This window comes from Phocoena phocoena, chromosome 2 (genome assembly GCF_963924675.1).
Source record: "Phocoena phocoena chromosome 2, mPhoPho1.1, whole genome shotgun sequence".
Taxonomy (NCBI): Eukaryota; Metazoa; Chordata; class Mammalia; order Artiodactyla; family Phocoenidae; genus Phocoena; species Phocoena phocoena.
Window position 1 is genome coordinate 88,220,262 of NC_089220.1, and position 20,436 is coordinate 88,240,697.

At 46.1% G+C, this 20,436-nt stretch overlaps 1 protein-coding gene across 2 annotated transcripts in view; it reads left to right on the forward strand.

Annotated features, from left to right (window-relative positions):
• The window catches only part of SQOR (sulfide quinone oxidoreductase), a 54,122-nt gene extending 45,475 nt beyond the window's left edge, over positions 1-8,647 (forward strand). For both annotated transcript variants that reach the window (XM_065871199.1, XM_065871200.1), the window contains 4 exons: positions 4,329-4,512; positions 6,542-6,609; positions 6,896-7,074; positions 8,311-8,647. In XM_065871199.1, coding sequence (XP_065727271.1) covers positions 4,329-4,512; positions 6,542-6,609; positions 6,896-7,074; positions 8,311-8,368 — 489 coding nt within the window. In that variant the 3' untranslated portion in view covers positions 8,369-8,647. The remainder of the gene's footprint in view (positions 1-4,328; positions 4,513-6,541; positions 6,610-6,895; positions 7,075-8,310) is intronic.
• Positions 8,648-20,436: the final 11,789 nt, after the last annotated feature.

Below are 20,436 nucleotides of genomic sequence, written 5' to 3' on the forward strand. Positions count from 1 at the left end.
GAAGTTGCAAAAATAAAAATTGTGCAAAGAAGACTGTATACAGACTTTACCTAGATTCACTTTATTATAGAGTTTTACTCATTGATTTCACTTTCTGTTTCTCTCTATATGTAAGTATAATGTAATGTAATATAATATATTTTCCCAAAGCATTTAAAGGTGAGTTATGTACATCGTACAACATGGTCCTTTACCCCTAAATATTTCACTGTAAATTTCCTAAGAGATAGGAGTATTCTCTTCCATAACCACAGTACAGTTATCAATTCAGTAAATTTAGCATGGATACAATATTTTAATCTATGAGTTACAGTCCGGTTTTGTTGATTGACAAGTAGCATTTGTAGTGCTATCCCCTCCAGGACAGAAGCTGGTATAATTGCCATGTCTCTTTAGCCTCTTTTAATCTGGAATGTTTCCACAGCCTTTCTTTGTCTTCCATGACACTGACATTATACAGCTCCCTCCCACCCCACTTTTATTTTTTTAATAGAATGTTCCTCATTTTGGGTTTGTTTATGTTTTCTTCTGATGAGTTTCAGGCTCTGCTTTTTGGACTGAAATACCGCATAAGTGGTGTGTCTTTCTAGGGCATAACATGGGAAAGCACACAGTGCTCATCTGCCCCTCGCTGAAGATGTTCATTTTGATCGCCAGTCAAGATATGGTCCAGGGCTTCCCTGGTGGCGCAGTGGTTGAGAGTCCGCCTGCCGATGCAGGGGACACGGGTTCGTGCCCCGGTCTGGGAAGATCCCACATGCCGCGGAGCGGCTGGGCCCGTGAGCCATGGCCGCTGGGCCTGCGCGTCCAGAGCCTGTGCTCCGCAACGGGAGAGGCCACAACAGTGAGAGGCCCGCGTACCGCAAACAAACAAACAAACAAACAAAAAAACATATAAAAAGATATGGTCCAGTTTCTCCACTGTATAATTATTATTCTTTTTCTTCCTTGCTAATAATAAGGAGTTTGGTGGGGGTGAGGGGGGTGCAATTTCAGACCACGCAAACACCCTACTCAGTAAAGTTTCCCACTAGATTTAACATCCATTGATGATTTTTGCCTAATCCAGTCTTTACTATGATGGTTGCAAAATGATGTTCCAGTCCAGCATTCCCTCCACCTTTACTGGTAGACTCTTGGCATCCTGTCAGCAAAAGCCCTCTCTTCTCAATTAATTAATTAATTATTAGTATGAACTCATGAATTTCTGTTTTTTCCCCCAATGGTTTATAATTCATCCCTGTCCTTAATTATTTTGGTGCTCAAGTTGTCCCAGATTTGGTCAGTAGGAGCCCTTTCAGGATGGCTCCTATGTCGTTGTGACATGTCCCCATCATATTTTTGAGCACTTCCTTGCTTTCTGGTGTCACAGTATGTCTCAGGCTCATCTACTTGCCCCAGCTCAGGGTCATAATTTTGCATAGCTCTTGCAGATTTATGCTCTTAGGGCCTACTGGGTTGTTTAGAGCTAGTTATCACCTTACAAAAGAGTCTCAGACTACTCTGTTATTTGATATTGTGTGTGTCCGCTTTGTGGTTTTCCAGTTTTCTTTTTTCCTGCTGTCAGGTAGTTGTGGCTTTGGAAGGTCCCTCCAGCTTCAGCTCTTTTAAATTGCTATTTCTAATTTTTTATTGGCTGGAAAATGAGATAGCCAAACTCATTAAATTTTATGTAAAGTAAAAGCAAATAGGCTATGTGTGTGTGAGGGCCCACAGCATACTTTTATGAGCAAAGTGTATGAGCTTGAGTGCATGGACTTAATTTTGTTATTTGGGCCTTTTTACTTTGGTTCTCAGCTGTGCTGTGGATAGTTGAGGCTGCAGATAGGGACTTGCATAAATAAATGGTTATGGTTCTTCTAAAGGGTTTATAAGGAAAGAAGATTATTTGTGCCCTTTTGAAGTATAGGATTTTAGGTAAGATTTTCCCTCCAGACCCAATTCCACTGTTTAAAATATGAATTTCAAAAAATCGACCAAAAGTCTTTAGAGCAGTGGCTCTCAGCCCTGGCTGCACATTGCAATAACCTGGAGAGCTTTTAAAATGTGCTGATGCCTGGGTCTAACCCCCAGGGATTCTGGTTAATTGGTCTAGGGTGTGGACTGAGGATTGGGAATTTCAAAAGTACCCCTAATGATTCTCTTGTGTAACCAGGATTGGGCACCACTGCTGTAAAGAATTAAATGTACCCAAAAGCCTATAGTCTCTGATCCTTCATAGAGAGCTTGTGAACTGGTCCAAGTCTCCTATGTTTATAAATATCTAAACTTTTTTTTTTTTTTTTTTTTTTTTTTGGCGGTACGCGGGCCTCTCACTGCTGTGGCCTCTCCCATTGCGGAGTACAGGCTTCGGATGTACAGGCTCAGTGGCCGTGGCTCACGGGCCCAGCCGCTCCGCGGCATGTGAGATCTTCCCGGACCGGGGCACGAGCCCGTGTCCCCTGCATCGGCAGGCAGACTCTCAACCACTGCGCCACCAGGGAAGTCCTAAACTTTTTTTATATCATGGAGTCCTAGAACTGATGGGATTTTGGAGATTGTCTAACATAGTGCATTTCCTTATAGATGAGGAAAGGAAAGGTGAAATCACTTTCTAAGTAATAGCATTTCATTTTTCATTGTAAACGAACCTGTTCCTTCAAGCCAGAGCTTCTAAGACTATCATCTACAGGTTTCATATGTCAGAATCACTAGGGGATTTTGTTAAAGTGCAGACTCCTGTTCTTCTCCCACACCTACTGGATTGGGATCTGGGGGTGGTGGGGCCCAGGAACCTGCATTTTCCACAAGTCTCCCAAATGCTGCTTATGAACATTAAAGTTTATATTCTCAATAGATGATTTATGTTAATGAAGGATAACCAAGTGATTTATCAGATTCAGTTTATGGAAATAATGGATAAAGAACAAGCTACAACTGAATGCTAATGTTAATTTTCAGCAAATCTATAATGCAAACCCCAGTAGTTCTTTTCTCAAGTAAAGCTTCATACCTTTATGATGATTATGTGGAACTATTTAACCTTCCTCCTAGAAAAGATGTATGAAATTCATGTGTATTTGTGAAATTCAAGCACAGTAACTTTAGTAAGGTTTAGTCCTCAGCTAAAAAATGTGGTCTGGTTAACTGCAGAGATACAGACATGGCCTTAATAATTTGGTGGATGACGGTTCTTGACCATTCCATCTGCTGTCCTGCAGACATGTGGTCAGTCTCCATGTAAATGAACAGACCCAGCCTCAGGGACCCAGGCCCCAGAAGAGCCACCCAGAGTACTTCGCAGAACACTGCCCATTTGCCCCACTCCTTCTACCTTAAGGTTGATTAAGCTTATAATTGTCTGAGAGTGGGAATAAATACAAGTCACCTTCCTAACTCCCTCTGCCGCCAATGACTGCCAGGCCCTGGTGAGGGGACAGAGCTCCTTATGGAAACCAGGGGTTGTTGACTATTACAAGGTTAGGATTGTCCTAAGATGCTAAAGTTTTCGCCGTAATGAAATGTTTTGTGAACATTTAAATCAATTTGATATTGCTAGATGGAGTTTATTAAATGAAAGGAATAAAAAGGATAAACTGCAAAATATCATGTAAACAAAAAAGAACATTACATAAACAAAAGAGCTAAATGAGCCATCAGAATTGACCAGGTTTGGTTAGTGCCCTATTGCCAAGGGTAACCCTGATACAGGTTTTTGGAAAAAAAATCCGCCCTGCCTCCCACATGGTTCAATAAACCCAACACTGAATCAGACCCCTCCTTCTTCAAAGTGCTAGCCAATATTCTTGCCACCTTTATTTCACCTTAAATTGGCGTTTTGATGGTTTCCTTTATGTATTTTGAGTGTTGGCCCACATTTGGGAATGGTGCCCACTTATGAGCTCCTAACATGGCCTTTACAAGTTTCAGGTGCTCTGAGAACCTCTTTGCAGAATAAAACTGAAGTACCAGACTTTTACAAGTCGACAGATGAGGGTCAGGGCGAGAGCAACTGAGATACAGCCCCTGCTTTGTTTTAGTAATAAATAGAAACATCAATGAGTTCTTTCAAAATGTTAGTGAGGTTCACTCCAGTATTTCGGATTCCCCCATGCCTACTGCCCAAGGGATCACGTGCCCTCTGTACAGGGAGACCATGTCAGTTATTTTATCACCACATTCGCACGGGAGCGTGTAAAATCTCGGAGTGGGTGTGGATCAGTAATGAGCACTTACAGTGCTCCGTGCAGCCGTAGTACAGTGTGTGGGTTAGGGAGTTAGGACGGGAGCTTGTGGGGCTATAGAAGTAACAGAAGAAACTCACGTTTGGATGCTCTCCCTTTTCGCAGTATGAAATGCTTCACGTTACTCCACCAATGAGCCCACCAGATGTCCTCAAGACAAGTCCTGTGGCTGATGCTGCCGGCTGGGTGGACGTGGATAAAGACACTCTGCAGCACAAGCGGTACCCAAACGTGTTTGGGATCGGGGACTGCACCAACCTGCCGACGTCAAAGACCGCTGCTGCTGTAGGTAAGACCACGAGTTGTGTTTCTTCCCCACTCGACGTGATGTCATCCTCAGGCACCGTCATAACGAAAACAAAAGTCGGGCACAAGTGGCATTTCATTATGTGCTGATGATATTAATGAAGATAGATTTCATTCTCTTCATGAATCATGAAGAAACTTTTGTGGCCTAAAAATGACTTTGGCCTCCCCAACACAGAAGCAAGCTGTCCGTGAACCTAGTGTTGTGTAAAGAAGAAAGTATCTGTTGAGTGCTTTGCACCAGAGTAGCACGACCTCATCTGCCTTTTCTCTGTCAGAGGGGTGGTTTTCAGGGGAGGGGGCATTAGAGAGAGAGAGGTACCGCTTTTCCAGCTCTCTAGAATTCTGTTACTTCTCATACTGCCGTGCTCTCATCCCTGGCCTTCTTTGCCCCCGATGCCGGGCAGGGTGGCTATTTTTCTTCTGCCTGAAACACCGTAAAACTAGGGAAGCATTTGTTTCCCCAGAAAACACATGCAAGTCAATGAAAGCTTGCAGAGCAGAAAATTGCACTAAGACAGATACAGTGGAGAGTGCCCTGATTGGTACATGATTAAGGCCTCAGCCTGGGAAACTAAATTCTTCACGTCGATGTTCTGCTCTAGCAGTGATGGAGGGAATTGCCTTTTAGATTCTGTTTTCGGTAGACAGGGACTGTCTTCTTTAGATGCTATGAAACACGGACCTCCCTGCTGACAGGTATGGGAGCGTTTTGTGTGAATTACACACCTGCCAAACATGTGTTACTTCTGCTTGACTATGTCAACCTAAGAAAGACTTTCTAGGAAATCCATTGAATGTATTTTTCATTATTATTATTACTATTTTAAAATTTATTTTTGGCTGCATTGGGTCTTCGTTGCTGTGCGTGGGCTTTCTCTAGTTGCGGCGAGCCAGGACTACTCTTTGTTGCGGTGCGTTGTGGTGCGCGGGCTTCTCATTGCGGTGGCTTCTCGTTGCAGAGCATGGGCTCTAGGTGCACGGGCTTCAGTACTTGTGGCACGTGGGCTCAGTAGTTGTGGCGCACGGGCTTAGTTGCTCCGCGGCATGTGGGGTCTTCCTGGACCAGAGCTTGAACCCGTGTTCCTTGCATTGGCAGGTGGATTCTTAACCACGGCGCCACCAGGGAAACCCGTCTTTTTCATTATTAACAGTAATTTTCCCCCAACTTTTCATTTCAAAAATCTCAAATCTATGAAGAATTTGAAAGTACAGTGAATACCCATATACCCTTCAGGTATTAACCAGTTATTAATATTTTGTGACTAACATAATAATTAACCAATAAATTAATATTTTGCTTGATCACTATGTACATTTTTTGGTTGAGTCATTAGAAAGTAAGTTTTGACATCCTGATACTTCACCCTCAAACACTTCAACCTCTATCTCCTAAGAAAAAGCACTTTCTCCTCTATACTCACAAGACCATTATCATATCCAAGAAACTGAACATTGTAATATAAAATCATCAATACAATCCAGTTTGAATTTCTCCATTTTCCCTAAAAATGTCCTTTATAGCTTTCCCCGCCCCCTGGCCCCAATTCCCCTTAAATTCATGAGCCAGTCAAAGGCCACACTCTGTATTGGTTGTCATGTCTCTTTGGTTTTCTTTAATCTAGAAGCCTCTGACTATTTTTTTTTTTTTTTTTTTTTTTACTTTCATGACGTTGGCATTTTTGAAGAGTCCAGGCCAGTTATCTTGTAGAATATCCCACAATGTAGAACCTTCTAGTAGTTTTTGATGATCAGATTCAGATCATACATTTCGGCAAGACTTCCACAGTGAGGCTGTGTACCTCCCACTGTGTCACCTCAGGAGCCCCTCATGTTAGTTTGTCTTGTCCCTGGTGAAGCTAGATTTCATCACTGGGTTAAGAGTTGTGCTCTAGTTACAGTCTAGAGGGATGGGGTCTTCTTAACATGTTCACATTAAAGTTATTTACAAATTAGTTTTCATGGAAAATCTAGATGCTTATGTTTTTCTGACTTCTCCATTTCTCATGTAGCTGCCCAGTCAGGAATACTTGACAGAACAATTTCTCTGATTATGAAGAATCAAACACCAGTGAAGAAGGTTTGTACACCTTGTAAGAATCACTGTCTCAATTTACCAGCTTCCGTTCTGCATGAAAACAGTGTTTTCCCACAATTTTGCCACTTCTTTAATTTCTCTAATATGGGCACTTCAGTTTTTGCCTTTAGTGTATTATATAATTTCTATTTTTTCACTGTACAAAAAATTAGAATATACAAAAAAAGAAAAAAATTACAACTGCTCAGAGTAAACAATAAATTCTAAAGTATCTACATAGCACCGTGAAAGAAGCCACTTTCCAACTCTGTCTCATGGCCAATTTCAGTATGATGGCTACACGTCGTGTCCACTGGTGACTGGCTACAACCGTGTTATTCTCGCGGAATTTGACTACAATGCTCAGCCCCTGGAAACCTTCCCCTTTGACCAGAGCAAAGAGAGGCTTTCCATGTACCTCATGAAGGCTGACGTGATGCCGTTCCTGTATTGGAATGTGATGCTAAGGTCAGTGCATTGCCTGGGGGAGAGGTACAGCTGTTAGCAGATCGCACTGACTTGTGCAGGGTGGTTGTTTCCAAAAGGCCTTCCAGCTTCAGGAGATATGACCCCGAGCAGGACTGTCGAAAGGGAACCACCTTGCTGTGCCAGGTCTCATAGATTAGTGATGGCCGCCTGAGAAGGGTTCTGAAGCCTCGGCCAGATGTGGTGGGAAAGAGGCTGCCCTGCGTGAGGGAAGGGAGCCCTAGCACAGCTACCACCCACAGGGGATGCAGCCTGTTGTCTCCATTATTGGCAGTGACCGAGTCTTCTGTCTTCCAGTTTCTGGTTCTCTCTTGCTGCTGGATAAATAATAGTAATCATCATAGTAAGTCACTTTGACATGTCAAGTACTTTATCATCTGCTACCTTGCTTTTGTTTTTATTATGTTATAGGACAAAGAAAACATAGCGATTAAGAGCATAAGCTTTGGAGTCTGACCTTTGTTTGAATCACGCGTCTGCCATTTACTAGCTGTGTGTCCTAGGGCCAGTTGCTTAAACTCTCTGTGTTTTAAGTTTCTCATCTGCAAAATGAAAGTAACATTGTCTTCCTCACAGGATGGGGAAGAATGAGACAATACCTAAAGAGACAGCTACACAGTAGGCATTCAAGTAGTAAACAGAGTACCAAACTTAATAATTCCTCATTTTCTGTTGCAAAAAAAAATGATCTCATTTGACTTTCCTAACCCCTTTAAGAAAAGTAAGTCAGAATATCGATACCAGTGTTTTTCAGCCAGGGGTGGTTTTGCTCCCCAGGGGACGTTTGACAACATCTGGAGATACATTCTGTTGTCACAACTGGAGGGGATGCTACTGGCATCTAGTGAGCAGAGGCCTAGGATGCTGCTGAACCGGACAGCCTGCACCACAGAGAAGTATCTGGTCCAAAATGTCAGTAGGGCCGAGGCTGAGAAACCCTGACCTATACTTAATTCACGAGCAGGTGAAGGTAGAAGGGATTGCAGTGTGCATGTAGTAGGGGCTTTGTTTGGCTGAACCGAGTCAGCGTGTTCAGGCTCACATAGCAAGTCAGTGTCAAAGCCAGGACTTGTCCCCTCCTAGTCCTGGGATCTTTCTACTTCGCTGTCAGTCTTGCTGTATGGCCTGATAAGTGTTTTGTGTGAGCAGCCGCCAGGCTGGCCGAAGTCACCCCCATCTTTTCCGACGCAAAGAACTTTTCTGTGTCATTTCTTACAGGGGTTACTGGGGAGGACCAGCCTTTCTGCGGAAGTTGTTCCATCTGGGTAGGAGCTGAGGATGGCTCAGCTTCTGGATGGCTTGGAGGGATGGCCATCCATCCTTGGATGGCTCCTGGACCAAAATCACAGCCACTGATTGACCGCGAGCAGCATGAAGAACTCAAAATCTAACCCCGTAAAGCATTTACTGCTGGATGATGGTGACCAGATGCCTCCCTTTTCAGTCCCTCTGGACAGCCACCATGCAGGCTGCCCAGGGTGAGTTTGATTCTTTGGAAATACGCAAATGAAAGAACAGACTTCTATTTTTTAAATAAAAGCTTGCCATTGATTGACATTCTGTGAGAAAATTCTATCTTGACTAGTGGAATGAAAAGTTACGGCCCTGGGGAGGAAAAGATGGTGGTGGTGGGTTAGCTTACCTGTTATCTACTTCGAGTATTCAACTGATAGCAGGCCTAATTTCTCCAGAGCCTGTTTGGATTTACAGAAAACAAGAGTCATTCCAGGGAGAATAGTATTTCAAACAGTGTCTGTGAAAGCCTCAAAGACGTGCGGCCTAGAACTGGTGCTGCGGGGGCAGTGGACCGAGAGCCCGGCTGCTGGCCCTCTGCTCCGCCACCATGTTCACGCGGAGGCCACGTTCTCCTAGCCAGTGACTGATGCGGGGAGTGGGGTGGGTACTCGTGCTGGCCTATTCCTACAGGATGTGGAACTCTTCTTCCTGGCAACTTTGGCTCCAGGATTTCCCATTAGCCTGGCTGAAACTTTCTCGGGACTGCGTCGAGCCTGAGGTGGTTCTTTCCCATCCCTCCTTCCTTCCCCTCCTCCTTTCCCAGGTGTCCCTGCCGAATCATGGTCTGAAAGCCCTCCCTTGCCTTCTCCTGTTCCTCTTTCTTTAGCCTTGACAGACATTTCCCCCAATAAATCTCTTGCAAATCTAATTCTCTCATGGCCCCTGCTTTGCAGAGAACATACACACAGCGAGGATGGCGTTGATGCAGTCCCAATTCTGGCCAATAAAATTTTGAATGAGGTCACATTGGAAATATTGCAGGAAGTAGTTGCAGTTTATTTGAAGTTCAACAGCAAAATCATTTGTTCCCAACCAGTTTATTTGGAAGCTTGCAGTTTCAGTTCAGTCTGGTATTTGAAAGCTTTGCGTTTCACATTTATTTATACACTCCACCAAAGGGCATCGCTTAGCAGTCTATGCAATGCCTTAGATTTTCATAACAGTTTAGAGTTCAAACCTAAACTGTTACCTAGTTTAGGTAACAGTGTTACCTAGGGTTGCTAAGTCTCTCTGGTTTCCTGAAGTTCCCTGATGACTTGAGAAACTCTGCTTAGGCATTCATTCATTAATTCAGCAAGGATTTACTGAGCTGCTACAAGCTGCCAGGCACTGTCTTGGCCCTGGAGATGCAGTGGTGAACCGACAGATCACGGCCCTGCCACAGTTTTGTGGTTCCTAAAGGATAGTTTCCTCTCCTTTCCCTGGGATGCTGGGGAGCTTGCCGAAAGAGGCCTTGCTCTGATTTGGGAAGTGGACTTTCCTCTGGCACAGTTCTGAGGAGGAACGGGGTACCATCCTAGCAGCAGACCCCTAATCTGGCACTAGAAGTGGGAGATGTTTTCTGCATGACCACACATCTTCCTGTTTAACATATGTTATTCTGGCATAGCTATCAATGACGCCCCCTTTCACTCTCCGAAATGTCCTATTTGGAGCATAGATTATACTGACCACTGTAGTGATCGCACTCAGCCCTCCCACTCCCACCTCAGTTCTAGAATGGGAGAGCAGTGCAATAATAGGTGGCACTGCTTTTCCCTCTGTGCGGCTCTGAAACAGGCAGAGGTGGGGTGTTTCTGCCCTGTTCTCGGAGTCCCTGGGCCTTTACAGAGTTCCTGCCTGAGACCGCTGCAGCCTGCCTCCTGGTGGGCTGCTGAGTCAGCGAGAGCTGGGGGCTCTTCACCCCAAATGATCTTTCCCTGCAAGGTCCAAGAAGTCCTGGGAATAACCAGCCAGGACTCTCTCCCTAAACGTGGACAAAAATGTATTTTCAGAGAGTGAGGCTGTGTCTCTGGGAATGGCTGAGGCTCCGGGGTGAGTCACTGTGAAATCCTTCCCGGGGTGAGCTGGAGCTTCTTGGGTCTGTTTACGATCATGCATTCCGAATAAACCTCCAAGCATCAGGAAACTGCCTCAGTTCACATTATGCTGGGCAGAATTTACTGCCGGGGCTGGAGGGAGCAGTAACCATTATTGGTCAGTACACTGGTCTCCAGCTGTTACTCCTCCGAGCTGGGAAAGATCAGAAATGTGCTGAACTCCAGAAAAGTCTGGCCTTTGAAACCATATCTCCTTAACCACGAATGTGGGATCGGCCGAGGGCGAGGCCCTTCTCTGGGACTGCCTCAGGTTAGCCGGGTCAGCAGCAGGAAGTGGGGAGGGGTAAGACCAGGATAGGTGGTGTTTTCTCCAAAGGTGGTGCCTGGGGCAGGGTGAGGTTGCTGGTCCCCACCCTGTGGAGGGCTCCAGCTCAGAGGCTGATGCCTGCAGAGTGCAGAAGTGACTCAGGGCTAGGACTGCTGACTTGGGAAATCCCTCCTTGCCCCCCCACCCCCACCCTTGGTGTCAGCCCGGGGTGAGCTGTGGATATAGTGAAAACAGAGCTGGGTGGCAGCTTAGGGACCACTGAGATACAGGGAGGGAAGTGAGACTTAAGTCAGCAGGGAGAGCACAGGGTTTCAGATTTAGTTGGTTCTTATTTATTTATTTCTTTTGTATTAAAAACATTTTTGGTGTTTTTTCCCCCCTTATTTCTAAATTTTGTAGAAAATTTAGAGAACAGAGATCAACAAATGGAATAGAAATCACTCCAAATCCATCACCCAGTTGTAACAGCTAATAGCATCTTGGTGTCTTTTTCTCTAGTGTCCTAATATTGCTGTTACATATAAAGTTCCTGAAAACAAATAGGATCATACTGTAAGGACTGTTTTGTGACCTGTGTTTTACACTTAATATGCGTTGAAGACCCAGAGGTTGGTTGTAGAGAGGAGGAGATCGGTGAGTAATTACTCAAGGTGCACGGATCATTTGTCCTGGCTGAGAAAACCGCTAATTAATTAATGTAACAAATATATGTCATGTGCCTTGGAGAGTATTGGTATATAGTCATCACTAGATACTTTTCTCACATAATCCTCCAATAACAGATAATTATCAAGGACATAGAAGGTCTTTTTGTGGAAGGTGGCTCTGTAATGCAACAGTTAAGAGTAGCTCCTCTGATTGTTTGTATGCACTGGATAAGTCCAGTCTGATTTTAAAGCAAAGTCCCTGCTTTATGTCCTAAGACCACAGATGGAACTTTCATTTGGGATAGGCTCATTGTCATCATTTCAGGGGGGTGGGGAAGGAACAAGAGCAATGCTTTGGATAAGATGAGGCTTTCTGAAAGGATGAATGAAAACCAGGTCTCTCTGCGTAGGTTAACTGCCAAGTAGCTAAGGAGATTGCTTGTCTCATGCTAGAGAAAGTCAAGGCTAATACTTTGCAACAGATATTAGGTAGAAAGGTCACAAGACACAGTTGAGAAAGATGGATGGCGAAATATGGAACAGTTTTCTCCCCCCTCGTATTGATTTTTAAAAAGTAACTTCCCGGGAGGAGTGCATGCTCTGAACAACCCTAAATGAAGTTATAGCTTTCCATGTTTGCATGCAGTAAAACTCCTGTAATTGCATCCCTCGGCTACAATTTGAGGCCACACCCAGGCCCTCAGTGGTGCAAAAAGGCAGGAACTCTGGTGCTGTACTGGCACAAGCTGGGTTCAGATTTCTCGAGGGACAGCTGGATAGAACACAGGATCTGGAGCCACAGACGGGGATTCAGGTCCTGGCTCTCCCACTGACCCGTGCCTCATAGCGTCCCACTAGTGCGTTTTCATCACCACTTTATAACCTGTAGAGTGGGTAACAATACCTACTTCACAGGGTTAACACAAGCATTAAATGAACTGAGGTATAGCTTTTAGCAGTTTGCCACATAGACTGTAGCTGTGATTTGTTGTTGTTAACTCCAGTAGTTGAATGAAGTGCTCAGAAATACAGCTTCCCCTTAGACTAGGAATTCCTGCCTGTCTGTGAGAAATGGGGTCATGACGGCTCTCCAACATCCTTGTTCTAGCAAGACGGATTCTGGCACTTGATACCACCACAGATCCCTGCCCCGTTTCGACAGACTTTCAGAGTTGGGAAATAGCCAGCATTATAGATTAGCCCATGTGGGGTGGTGGCTAAGAGTACGTGTCTGGATCCAGCTTGCCTGGTTTGAATCCCAGATCTGCCTCTCACTGGCTGTGTCCCCTAGGGGAAGTCCCTGAAACTCTCTGGGCCACTGGTTAACTTAGATCACAGAAGGCCCTTTGTATTCAATCTCTCTTGATCTCAATCAGTCCCAGTCTCCAGGCTATATAAATACATATGATAGATATATACTATTGGTTATAGGGGTTCACTGACGGCAAGAATTCACTATCAGCTACTCCCACAAATATTTTGGGGGCATCTAATAAACACAAGGCCCTGGGGATTCAGAGATGAAAACCCTTGTCCTCAGTGAGCTCTGCTGGATTCTTTCCATAAAGCGCCAAGGTAGATGTCCCATCTGTGTGTGGTCATAGCATTCAGAATATGCCACTGTCTTACACCAGACGTTCAGGGAGAATATTCAGAGGAAGGTAAAGTTTGAGATGAGTCCCTGTATTAGCCAGGTCTCATTTGGTTCAGACAGAAATCCAACTCAAATAAGCCTAAGAGAAAAAGGAGAACTTATTGACTCATGTAACTGGGAAATTCAGGTGTTCACTTCAGATTTGGCTAGATCTAGGAGTCATAATATAATCGAGGTGCTCTCTTTTCCCTTTCAATTCTCTCAATTCTTTTTCCCTCTGACTCACTCTCTGTGACATGCTGTATTAGCAGTACCTAGAACAGCACACAGTAAGTTCTCAGTAAATATTTGTCAGCTGAACGAACCAGCTACATTTTGGCCATGTGCCCACTTCATAGCTAGGGGAGTGGGGTTTGCTACCTAAAGAAGTAGATTGATGGACAAATGTTCTCAGCACTCCAAACCATTATTACCACTACAGTCCTGATCTGCGAGGAAGACTTGGCCAGGAGCAGAGGAGCGGAAACTTGCCAGGCGTGGGGAACAGTATGAGTAAAGCGATGCAGGCGGGAGGCTGTGGGGACTGTGGGTAACTTGGTATGTGTACGAGGGATACTGAACGACAGGAAGACGGTGCGAAATGGGCTTCTGGAGGATCTTGGGTTGGGATCCCTGATGTTGCCTTTTGTTCCTCCAGCCCCACCCTGGACTTTCTGCATCCTGCTGTCTGCCCTGGGAGGCAGCCCAGCACAGGCTGTGCGAATGGTCTCCCCTGCTGTCTAGTTTCTGGTTGGGTTTGGCCAGTGTGGGTTGGTAAGAGGTGGGAGGGAGGGAGGAGGGTAAGGTTGGGGCGTTTCTTTTTCTGGCTCCCTCCTGGCGGGGCTATCTTGGCCTTATGATGGGGTAAGAACAGAAATTGAGAGTAGGAGTTAATTTGACAGAGATATTTTATATCTGTTAGCTGTTGAATCTAATAATAAAAGAATTGGGGCTTGTGTTTTTTTTTACATCTTTATTGGAGTATAGTTGCTTTACAATGGTGTGTTAGTTTCTGCTTTATAACACAGTGAATCAGTTATACATGTACATATGTTCCCTTATCTCTCCCCTCTTGCGTCTCTAGGCGGTCACAAAGCACCCAGCTGATCTCCCTGTGGGGGCTTGTGTTTTATGTGTTTTCAAATTTCATTTTTTCCCAATAATTTTTAATTGTATTTTGCAGAAGTACTAGTCTGAGAAGAATTAGATTTTTTAAAAATCAAACAAAATGAAAGCAAACTGGGCTTCCCTGGTGGCGCAGTGGTTGAGAGTCCGCCTGCCGATGCAGGGGACACGGGTTCGTGCCCCGGTCCGGGAAGATCCCACATGCCGCGCAGCGGCTGGGCCCGTGAGCCATGGCCGCTGAGCCTGCGCGTCCGGAGCCTGTGCTCCGCAACGGGAGAGGCCACAACAGTGAGAAGCCCGCGTAGCGCAAAAAAAAAAAAAAAAAAATGAAAGCAAACCCCACAAATCTGGTCCTTCAGCACAGATGGCTGGAGAAGCCCCACTCTGTTTTTGGGTTCTGATGCCCTCTCCCTGCACCCATCCTGACGGGCACAAGGGTGGCAACAGCTCCCTGGCTACGAATCCCAAGGGACCTCGCTGTGCCTGCGGTTTCCCCAACCTGGCCCACCTTTGTACATAAGCCCTTCGTGAATTAGCCTCACTTGACCGTGTCATCTGCTTTCTGTTGGGCTGCTGACTGACACAACGTAAACTCAAAGGGGTGCAGAGCCACTGAAGGAATTTACGCGTGAATGAGAGGAGACTGTAGCAGCTTGGGTGAGCTATGGATTGAGGAGAGGACTCCAGACAGGCTGACCAAGGCCAGGGCCAACTAACTTCAGCAAGGAAGGGTGAGGGCTTGAATTAAGGCACTAAGGAAGGAGAGGAGGGGAAAAATTCAGGAATATTTAGGATACTGTATGTCAGGCAAACAGAAACCACTATATAAATAGTGCAGGCAGAAAGGAATTGGAAAGTGCAGAGGCTGGCAAACTATGACCTGTGAGCCAAATTCAGCCCACTGCCTGTTTTTATAAATAAAGAACACAGCCATCCTCCTCCATTTCTGTATTGTCTAGGGCTGCTTTTGCACTACAGTGGCAGAGCTGAGTAGTTGTGACAGAGACTGAACGTGGCCCTCAAAGGCTAAAATATTGACTAGCTGGCCCTTTACAGAAAAAACTTTACCAACTCCTGGAACATTGGGAAGTTGGTATGTATAGAACTCTAGGAATGGCTGGGGAAACAAACATCATGAGCAAGTACTGCTGGTTTTCAGGGGGTCAAGAGGCCACAGAAATTGCAGGAATACTGACCCCATTGATCTCAGGATTTGCCCCATCAAATCAGGTGATTGCTTGCAAGCCTCATGTCTACGGACTGATACGCCAGCCATTTCCAAAGGGAAAGGGCTTCCCTTCCATCTTCAATCTGGAAGGGAGGTGCAAATGCCCCTCCCTCACTGGACGACTTTGGATGAAACCAGTTGTCTTTTCCCAGCTTTCGTCCTTGATACAGAGGTGAGTATAGGAGAGACAGGGATACCGAAGCCCAGGGCTTTGGGATGACTACAATGGGTGGGGGATAGGGAGGCTGGGATGACTGCCAGGCTTCGGGACTGTGATGGATGACAGTGCTGCCACGGAGAGGGAGGCGGGTGGAAGAGAAGATTCTGGACAGGGAGAGAGGCACTGCCAGCAGGTTAGTTTCCCAAATCCCTGCCAACTGTGGGGTCTCAGCCAAGTTCTGCGATGGGTTTTTTTTTTTTTTTTTTGCAGTACGCGGGCCTCTCACTGTTGTGGCCTCTCCCGTTGCGGAGCACAGGCTCCAGACGCGCAGGCTCAGCGGCCATGGCTCACGGGCCCAGCCGCTCCGTGGCACGTGGGATCTTCCCGGACCGGGGCACGAACCCGTGTCCCCTGCATCGGCAGGCGGACTCTCAATCACTGCGCCACCAGGGAAGCCCCTGCGATGGGGTTTTACTTAGACTCCGTCACTCAGTGATATTCATGGAGTGAAACCATAAAGTAGTTTTGACATAAGAAAATTGGATTTACAAGCCTGGGATTAACATATCTTTCCAAACTTATAGGCTAAAGCAAGTTATAAGTATTCCTTTTAAAGGAGACGTTCCAGGAGATGGAAAACATTGGCAATCTCTTTGGCCCAAGGGCCCTGTTGGCATGTGTAGTCCTGTGAATGGCAGAGAGGCCTGAAGAAAAGCAATGAGGTGAAAAGAGCAGAGTGGAGGGAGAGGTGGTGAGAGGCAGAGGGTGGAGAGGAGAGAAAGCGTTGCACCTGGGAGGACCTCATTAAAAAAGGGCAGTGGTCACTTAATCCCCTGTATGGGGGCAATGGGAGGACGTGGGGAAAGGGACAAGTGCTGAACAGCCCTTGGCCTCTGCCCGCCCCTGTTTACTATCTCAGTGGTCAGTTAGGGCCCTTCCTTCCAGAGTAGAGACCTAGGTTGACTGGGGACCATCCCCTGAAATTTAACAAGATTGTAGCAGAAAACTCTCCCCACTTTATTTCTTCCTTATCTCAGCAAATGGAGGCCTTTTCACTCCAGCAAAGCTGATTTTATTGCTTACTTCCTCCAAATTGGTAATAATCCAGCTTGTAAACCCATCCATACATCCTATGAACCCACTGTATATCTGACCAATTAATGGTTGTCTTCTAAATGAGGAATGCCTTCTTATGGATGTTCTGTGCAAATACAATACTGTAGGTGCTTCAACATCAATAACTGTACAAACAATATAGTAATTTGAATGGTTGTGGTTAAAATGAAACTTTTCTAGAATCCAATTTATAAATCTAGGAAAAGGCTGTTTATTTGTGACTAGGAACTATGTGTTCATTGTCAAAAGTTCCAAAAGATTTTCAAGATTGCATAGCAAATGAGACACGGAACTGGGATTTGAATCACAGTCTGTTCTCACTGTGTCTGAGAAAAATTGTTGATACCAGGATTACTTTGGAAGGCTTCTCTTACTTCAGTGCTGTCATATTTCTTCTCAGGAGTAAAAGAAAAAGGAGCCATGCATTAGTCCAAGTTCTCTCATTTTCCAAGTAGCAAAAAAGCAATTTATTGGCTTATGTACTTAGAAGTTTAGGAAGGAGATCAGGCATGGCTGGATACAGAGGCTCAATTTCTTCCTCTCTTGTTCTTCCTCTGCGTTTCTTTGTGTTGGTTTCTTCCTCAGGTACACCACTTCACATGCTGACAAAGTGGGGCAGGGTCAGGCTTACCTCTGGTCTTTAGAGCCCACAGTCCCTCTTTTTTGTTAAAATGGCAAAAATCTGGGGAAAGGTGTGATGATCCAAGCTGAGTTTGTGACTTGTTGAACCAATCTTGGGGGAGAGGATTGGGTCAGCTCTCTGGGAGCCACTTGGACTGAGAATGGGGGTGGTGGTGGTGATTCTCCAATGAGATGCTGGGGTTAAAAACCTCTTTTTACTACAAGAATAAGAAGGTGGACACATCCTATCTTCTTCTCCATTGTCAACATTAGTCTACTTACTCACTCACTCAGTCTCTGGCCGGCTGCTGGGGTCGTCAGGTGGGTAAGTTGGGTTCCCCCGTTGGAGGAGCTTAGACCCTCAGGGAGCCTGCGTTCTCAGGAATGGTCCTTTTGCACCGTCGCAAGGCATCCTCCCGACTAGGAAGGGGGACTGCAGCTCCTCCAGGATGCCCGCTGACACCAGGGATTCCTGCCAGGACCTGCCAACAAGAGCCCTTTCAGCTTTCCAGGGTCTCTCAGTAGGCTCTGTGACAGAGCCAGTGAAGTCCTGGCCCGCGGAGAGGGAGTGGGGAAGGCGAGAGCGCGCCTGGCTGGGTCCCGGAGCCGGGCTGTGGGCGCCGCCTGCTGGAGAACTGGAGCGCCTGCGGATCTCCTTTTACAAATGGGGCCCAGTAAACGCTAGGTTTGAAGTAACGCCAAGCTGTGCGTGTTTACCACCTGCACCTGATTAACTGGCAGCCAGGTGAGCGCTGAGTAAAGGAGCCAGAATTCCGCGTCACTGGGAGCCTCTGCCCGTCTGTCCAGCCGCCTTCCCCGCCACCTCACACGGCACAGGGACCACAGGGACGGCGCCGCGTTCCCTTTCCTTACCAGGTCCTGCGAGGTGAGTCGGGTCAGCCATAATCACAATCATAATCAAAATAATATTAATTGGTGGGGCTTCCCTGGTGGCGCAGTGGTTGAGAGTCCGCCTGCCGATGCAGGGGACGCGGGTTCGTGCCCCGGTCTGGGAAGATCCCACATGCCGCGGAGCGGCTGGGCCCGTGAGCCATGGCCACTGAGCCTGTGCGTCCGGAGCCTGTGCTCCGCAACGGGAGAGGCCACAACAGTGAGAGGCCCGCGTACCGCAAAAAAAAAAAAAAAAAAAAAAATTGGTATAATTTTGAGTACTTTGAGGCAGACACTTGGCTAGGGGCTTTGCATCCAGTTTCATACTTCATCTTCGTGATCACCATACGGGAGAGCATTTTACTTGTGTTTTATAAAGGACTGAGACTTAAATTAGAGAAGTAACTCGCCCAGCCCACGTGGCTAGGAAGAGACAAGGTCAGGCCAGAGCCACAAGAGGGCGCACCTCCTTTTTCAATACTGTCCTATGAGTCTTGCTTTTCCTTGGGGAAAACCCGCAGTGTATTTTGACAAATGTTAAGAACCCACATAAACACAGTATGTATGTATTTATGTGTTTATGTATGTGTTTATTTATTGGAGGAAATGGACAGCATTGGGAATATGGGCTGTAGGTAGGATGAACACGTTTCTGGAACGGGAAATTAGACTACCTCTGGTGTGACAGGAGGAAGAATTTTTGAATTTAGGAGTCTTCTACAATCTGGGATGTGGGTCATCGATACCATATGGGAGGAAACTGTAAAGCCACGAGAGGCCTTGGTGAGTTATGGCTGGCAATCCACACCGTGTGCATATGCATGCAAGCTGCATACTTACCTAGAGCGTCCTCTCAGGCTAGTGCTGGGTTCTCCCTTGCCCTGATAACACTTACAATTAAAGTCTGGAGTAGCTGCTTTCCTCTGTCTGAGATAACCTAAAGGCATCAGTCTTCCTCTTTTTCTATTTCCCTCTCCCAATTTTCCCTTGCTCCCAACTCTTGGTCTGATTGAGGGGTGTCTAAATTACGTGTTCGTTACAGAGGAGAATATTGCTATTGGCCATTCCTGATTGCCTTGTTTCAATAGGCCATTTCTGATTGTAAGTAACCACTCTAGTTTCTAATTATCAATCGATTTAAAGTGATAGTTTTTAAACCTTCATTAAGGAAGTACATATCCACTGATTGCCCCCCACCAGACTTTAGGCTTCTGGAGGGCAAAGATCTATCTACTTTATGCAACGAAGCCTTACTATGTGCTGTGTTGAGTCTTGATGCTGGGCAGCTGCATATCTGTGGTTCCCAAACCTGGTGGTAGAGTACAATCAACTTTTTTTTCTTTTTTCTTTTTAAAGTCTTTGCCTGGGGATTCTGTCTGGATCACTTTGGGCTGAAGCCTGGCAATCTGTGTTACATGAACAGGTGGCGCGCATCCCTGTGGCATCTACCTCTGCACCAATATCTCCCCCGGCTCTTATTATGGCTTCATGGGGTGGGGTGGGGTGGAGGTTCCCTGTGATGCTGGGAGAAGAGCTTGGGTCTCTTGGCAGGGGTTGAAATGGACTGCTGTCACACTACTGCCCCACACAAGAGTGGCCTTAAGGAATGTGATGAGGGAGATAATCCCAATAGGCAGAGCTGTGAGTGGTACCCTTGTTTGTCCATTTCGCATGGAAGGAGAGGTGGCCTGAGGTAGTTTCCATGGACTCCTGGGCAGTGGTAAATAATTTGGTTAGGTGTCTGGAAGGATTAGGAGTGGAAGATCCAAGACCAGGAGTCTGGGGAAGAAGCATGTGATTGAACTATGGGAGTGGGCAGGTCTTTATGTTGACCATCAATACCCAGCAGAGGGGTCACTCAACAACCAGGTAGTCAAGATGACTCGTCTGATGGATGTCTGTCAGCCTGTGCTCTTGGCCGTCCCGGTGCTCACACAATGGGCCCATGGATGGAGGAGCTACAGTAGCAGGGATAGAGGCTCTGCATGGGCTTCCTCTGCCCAAAGCTGGTCCAGTTATTGTCACTTCTGAATATCTGATGTGTTAACGACAGAGATAAAAGATGAACTCTTGATATGGTACCATTTCTCAAGAAGTCCAGCCATACATTTGTCACCAAGTTGATGCCCTCAGGCCTTTATCACCCTATATGGGACAGTGATTCATCCTTTTTGGAATTGATCCCACCAGATATTCACTGGCCTTTCCGGCGCCTCCGCTAATATCATCCCAGTGTTCACAGAGTGCTTGTTTACTGTCA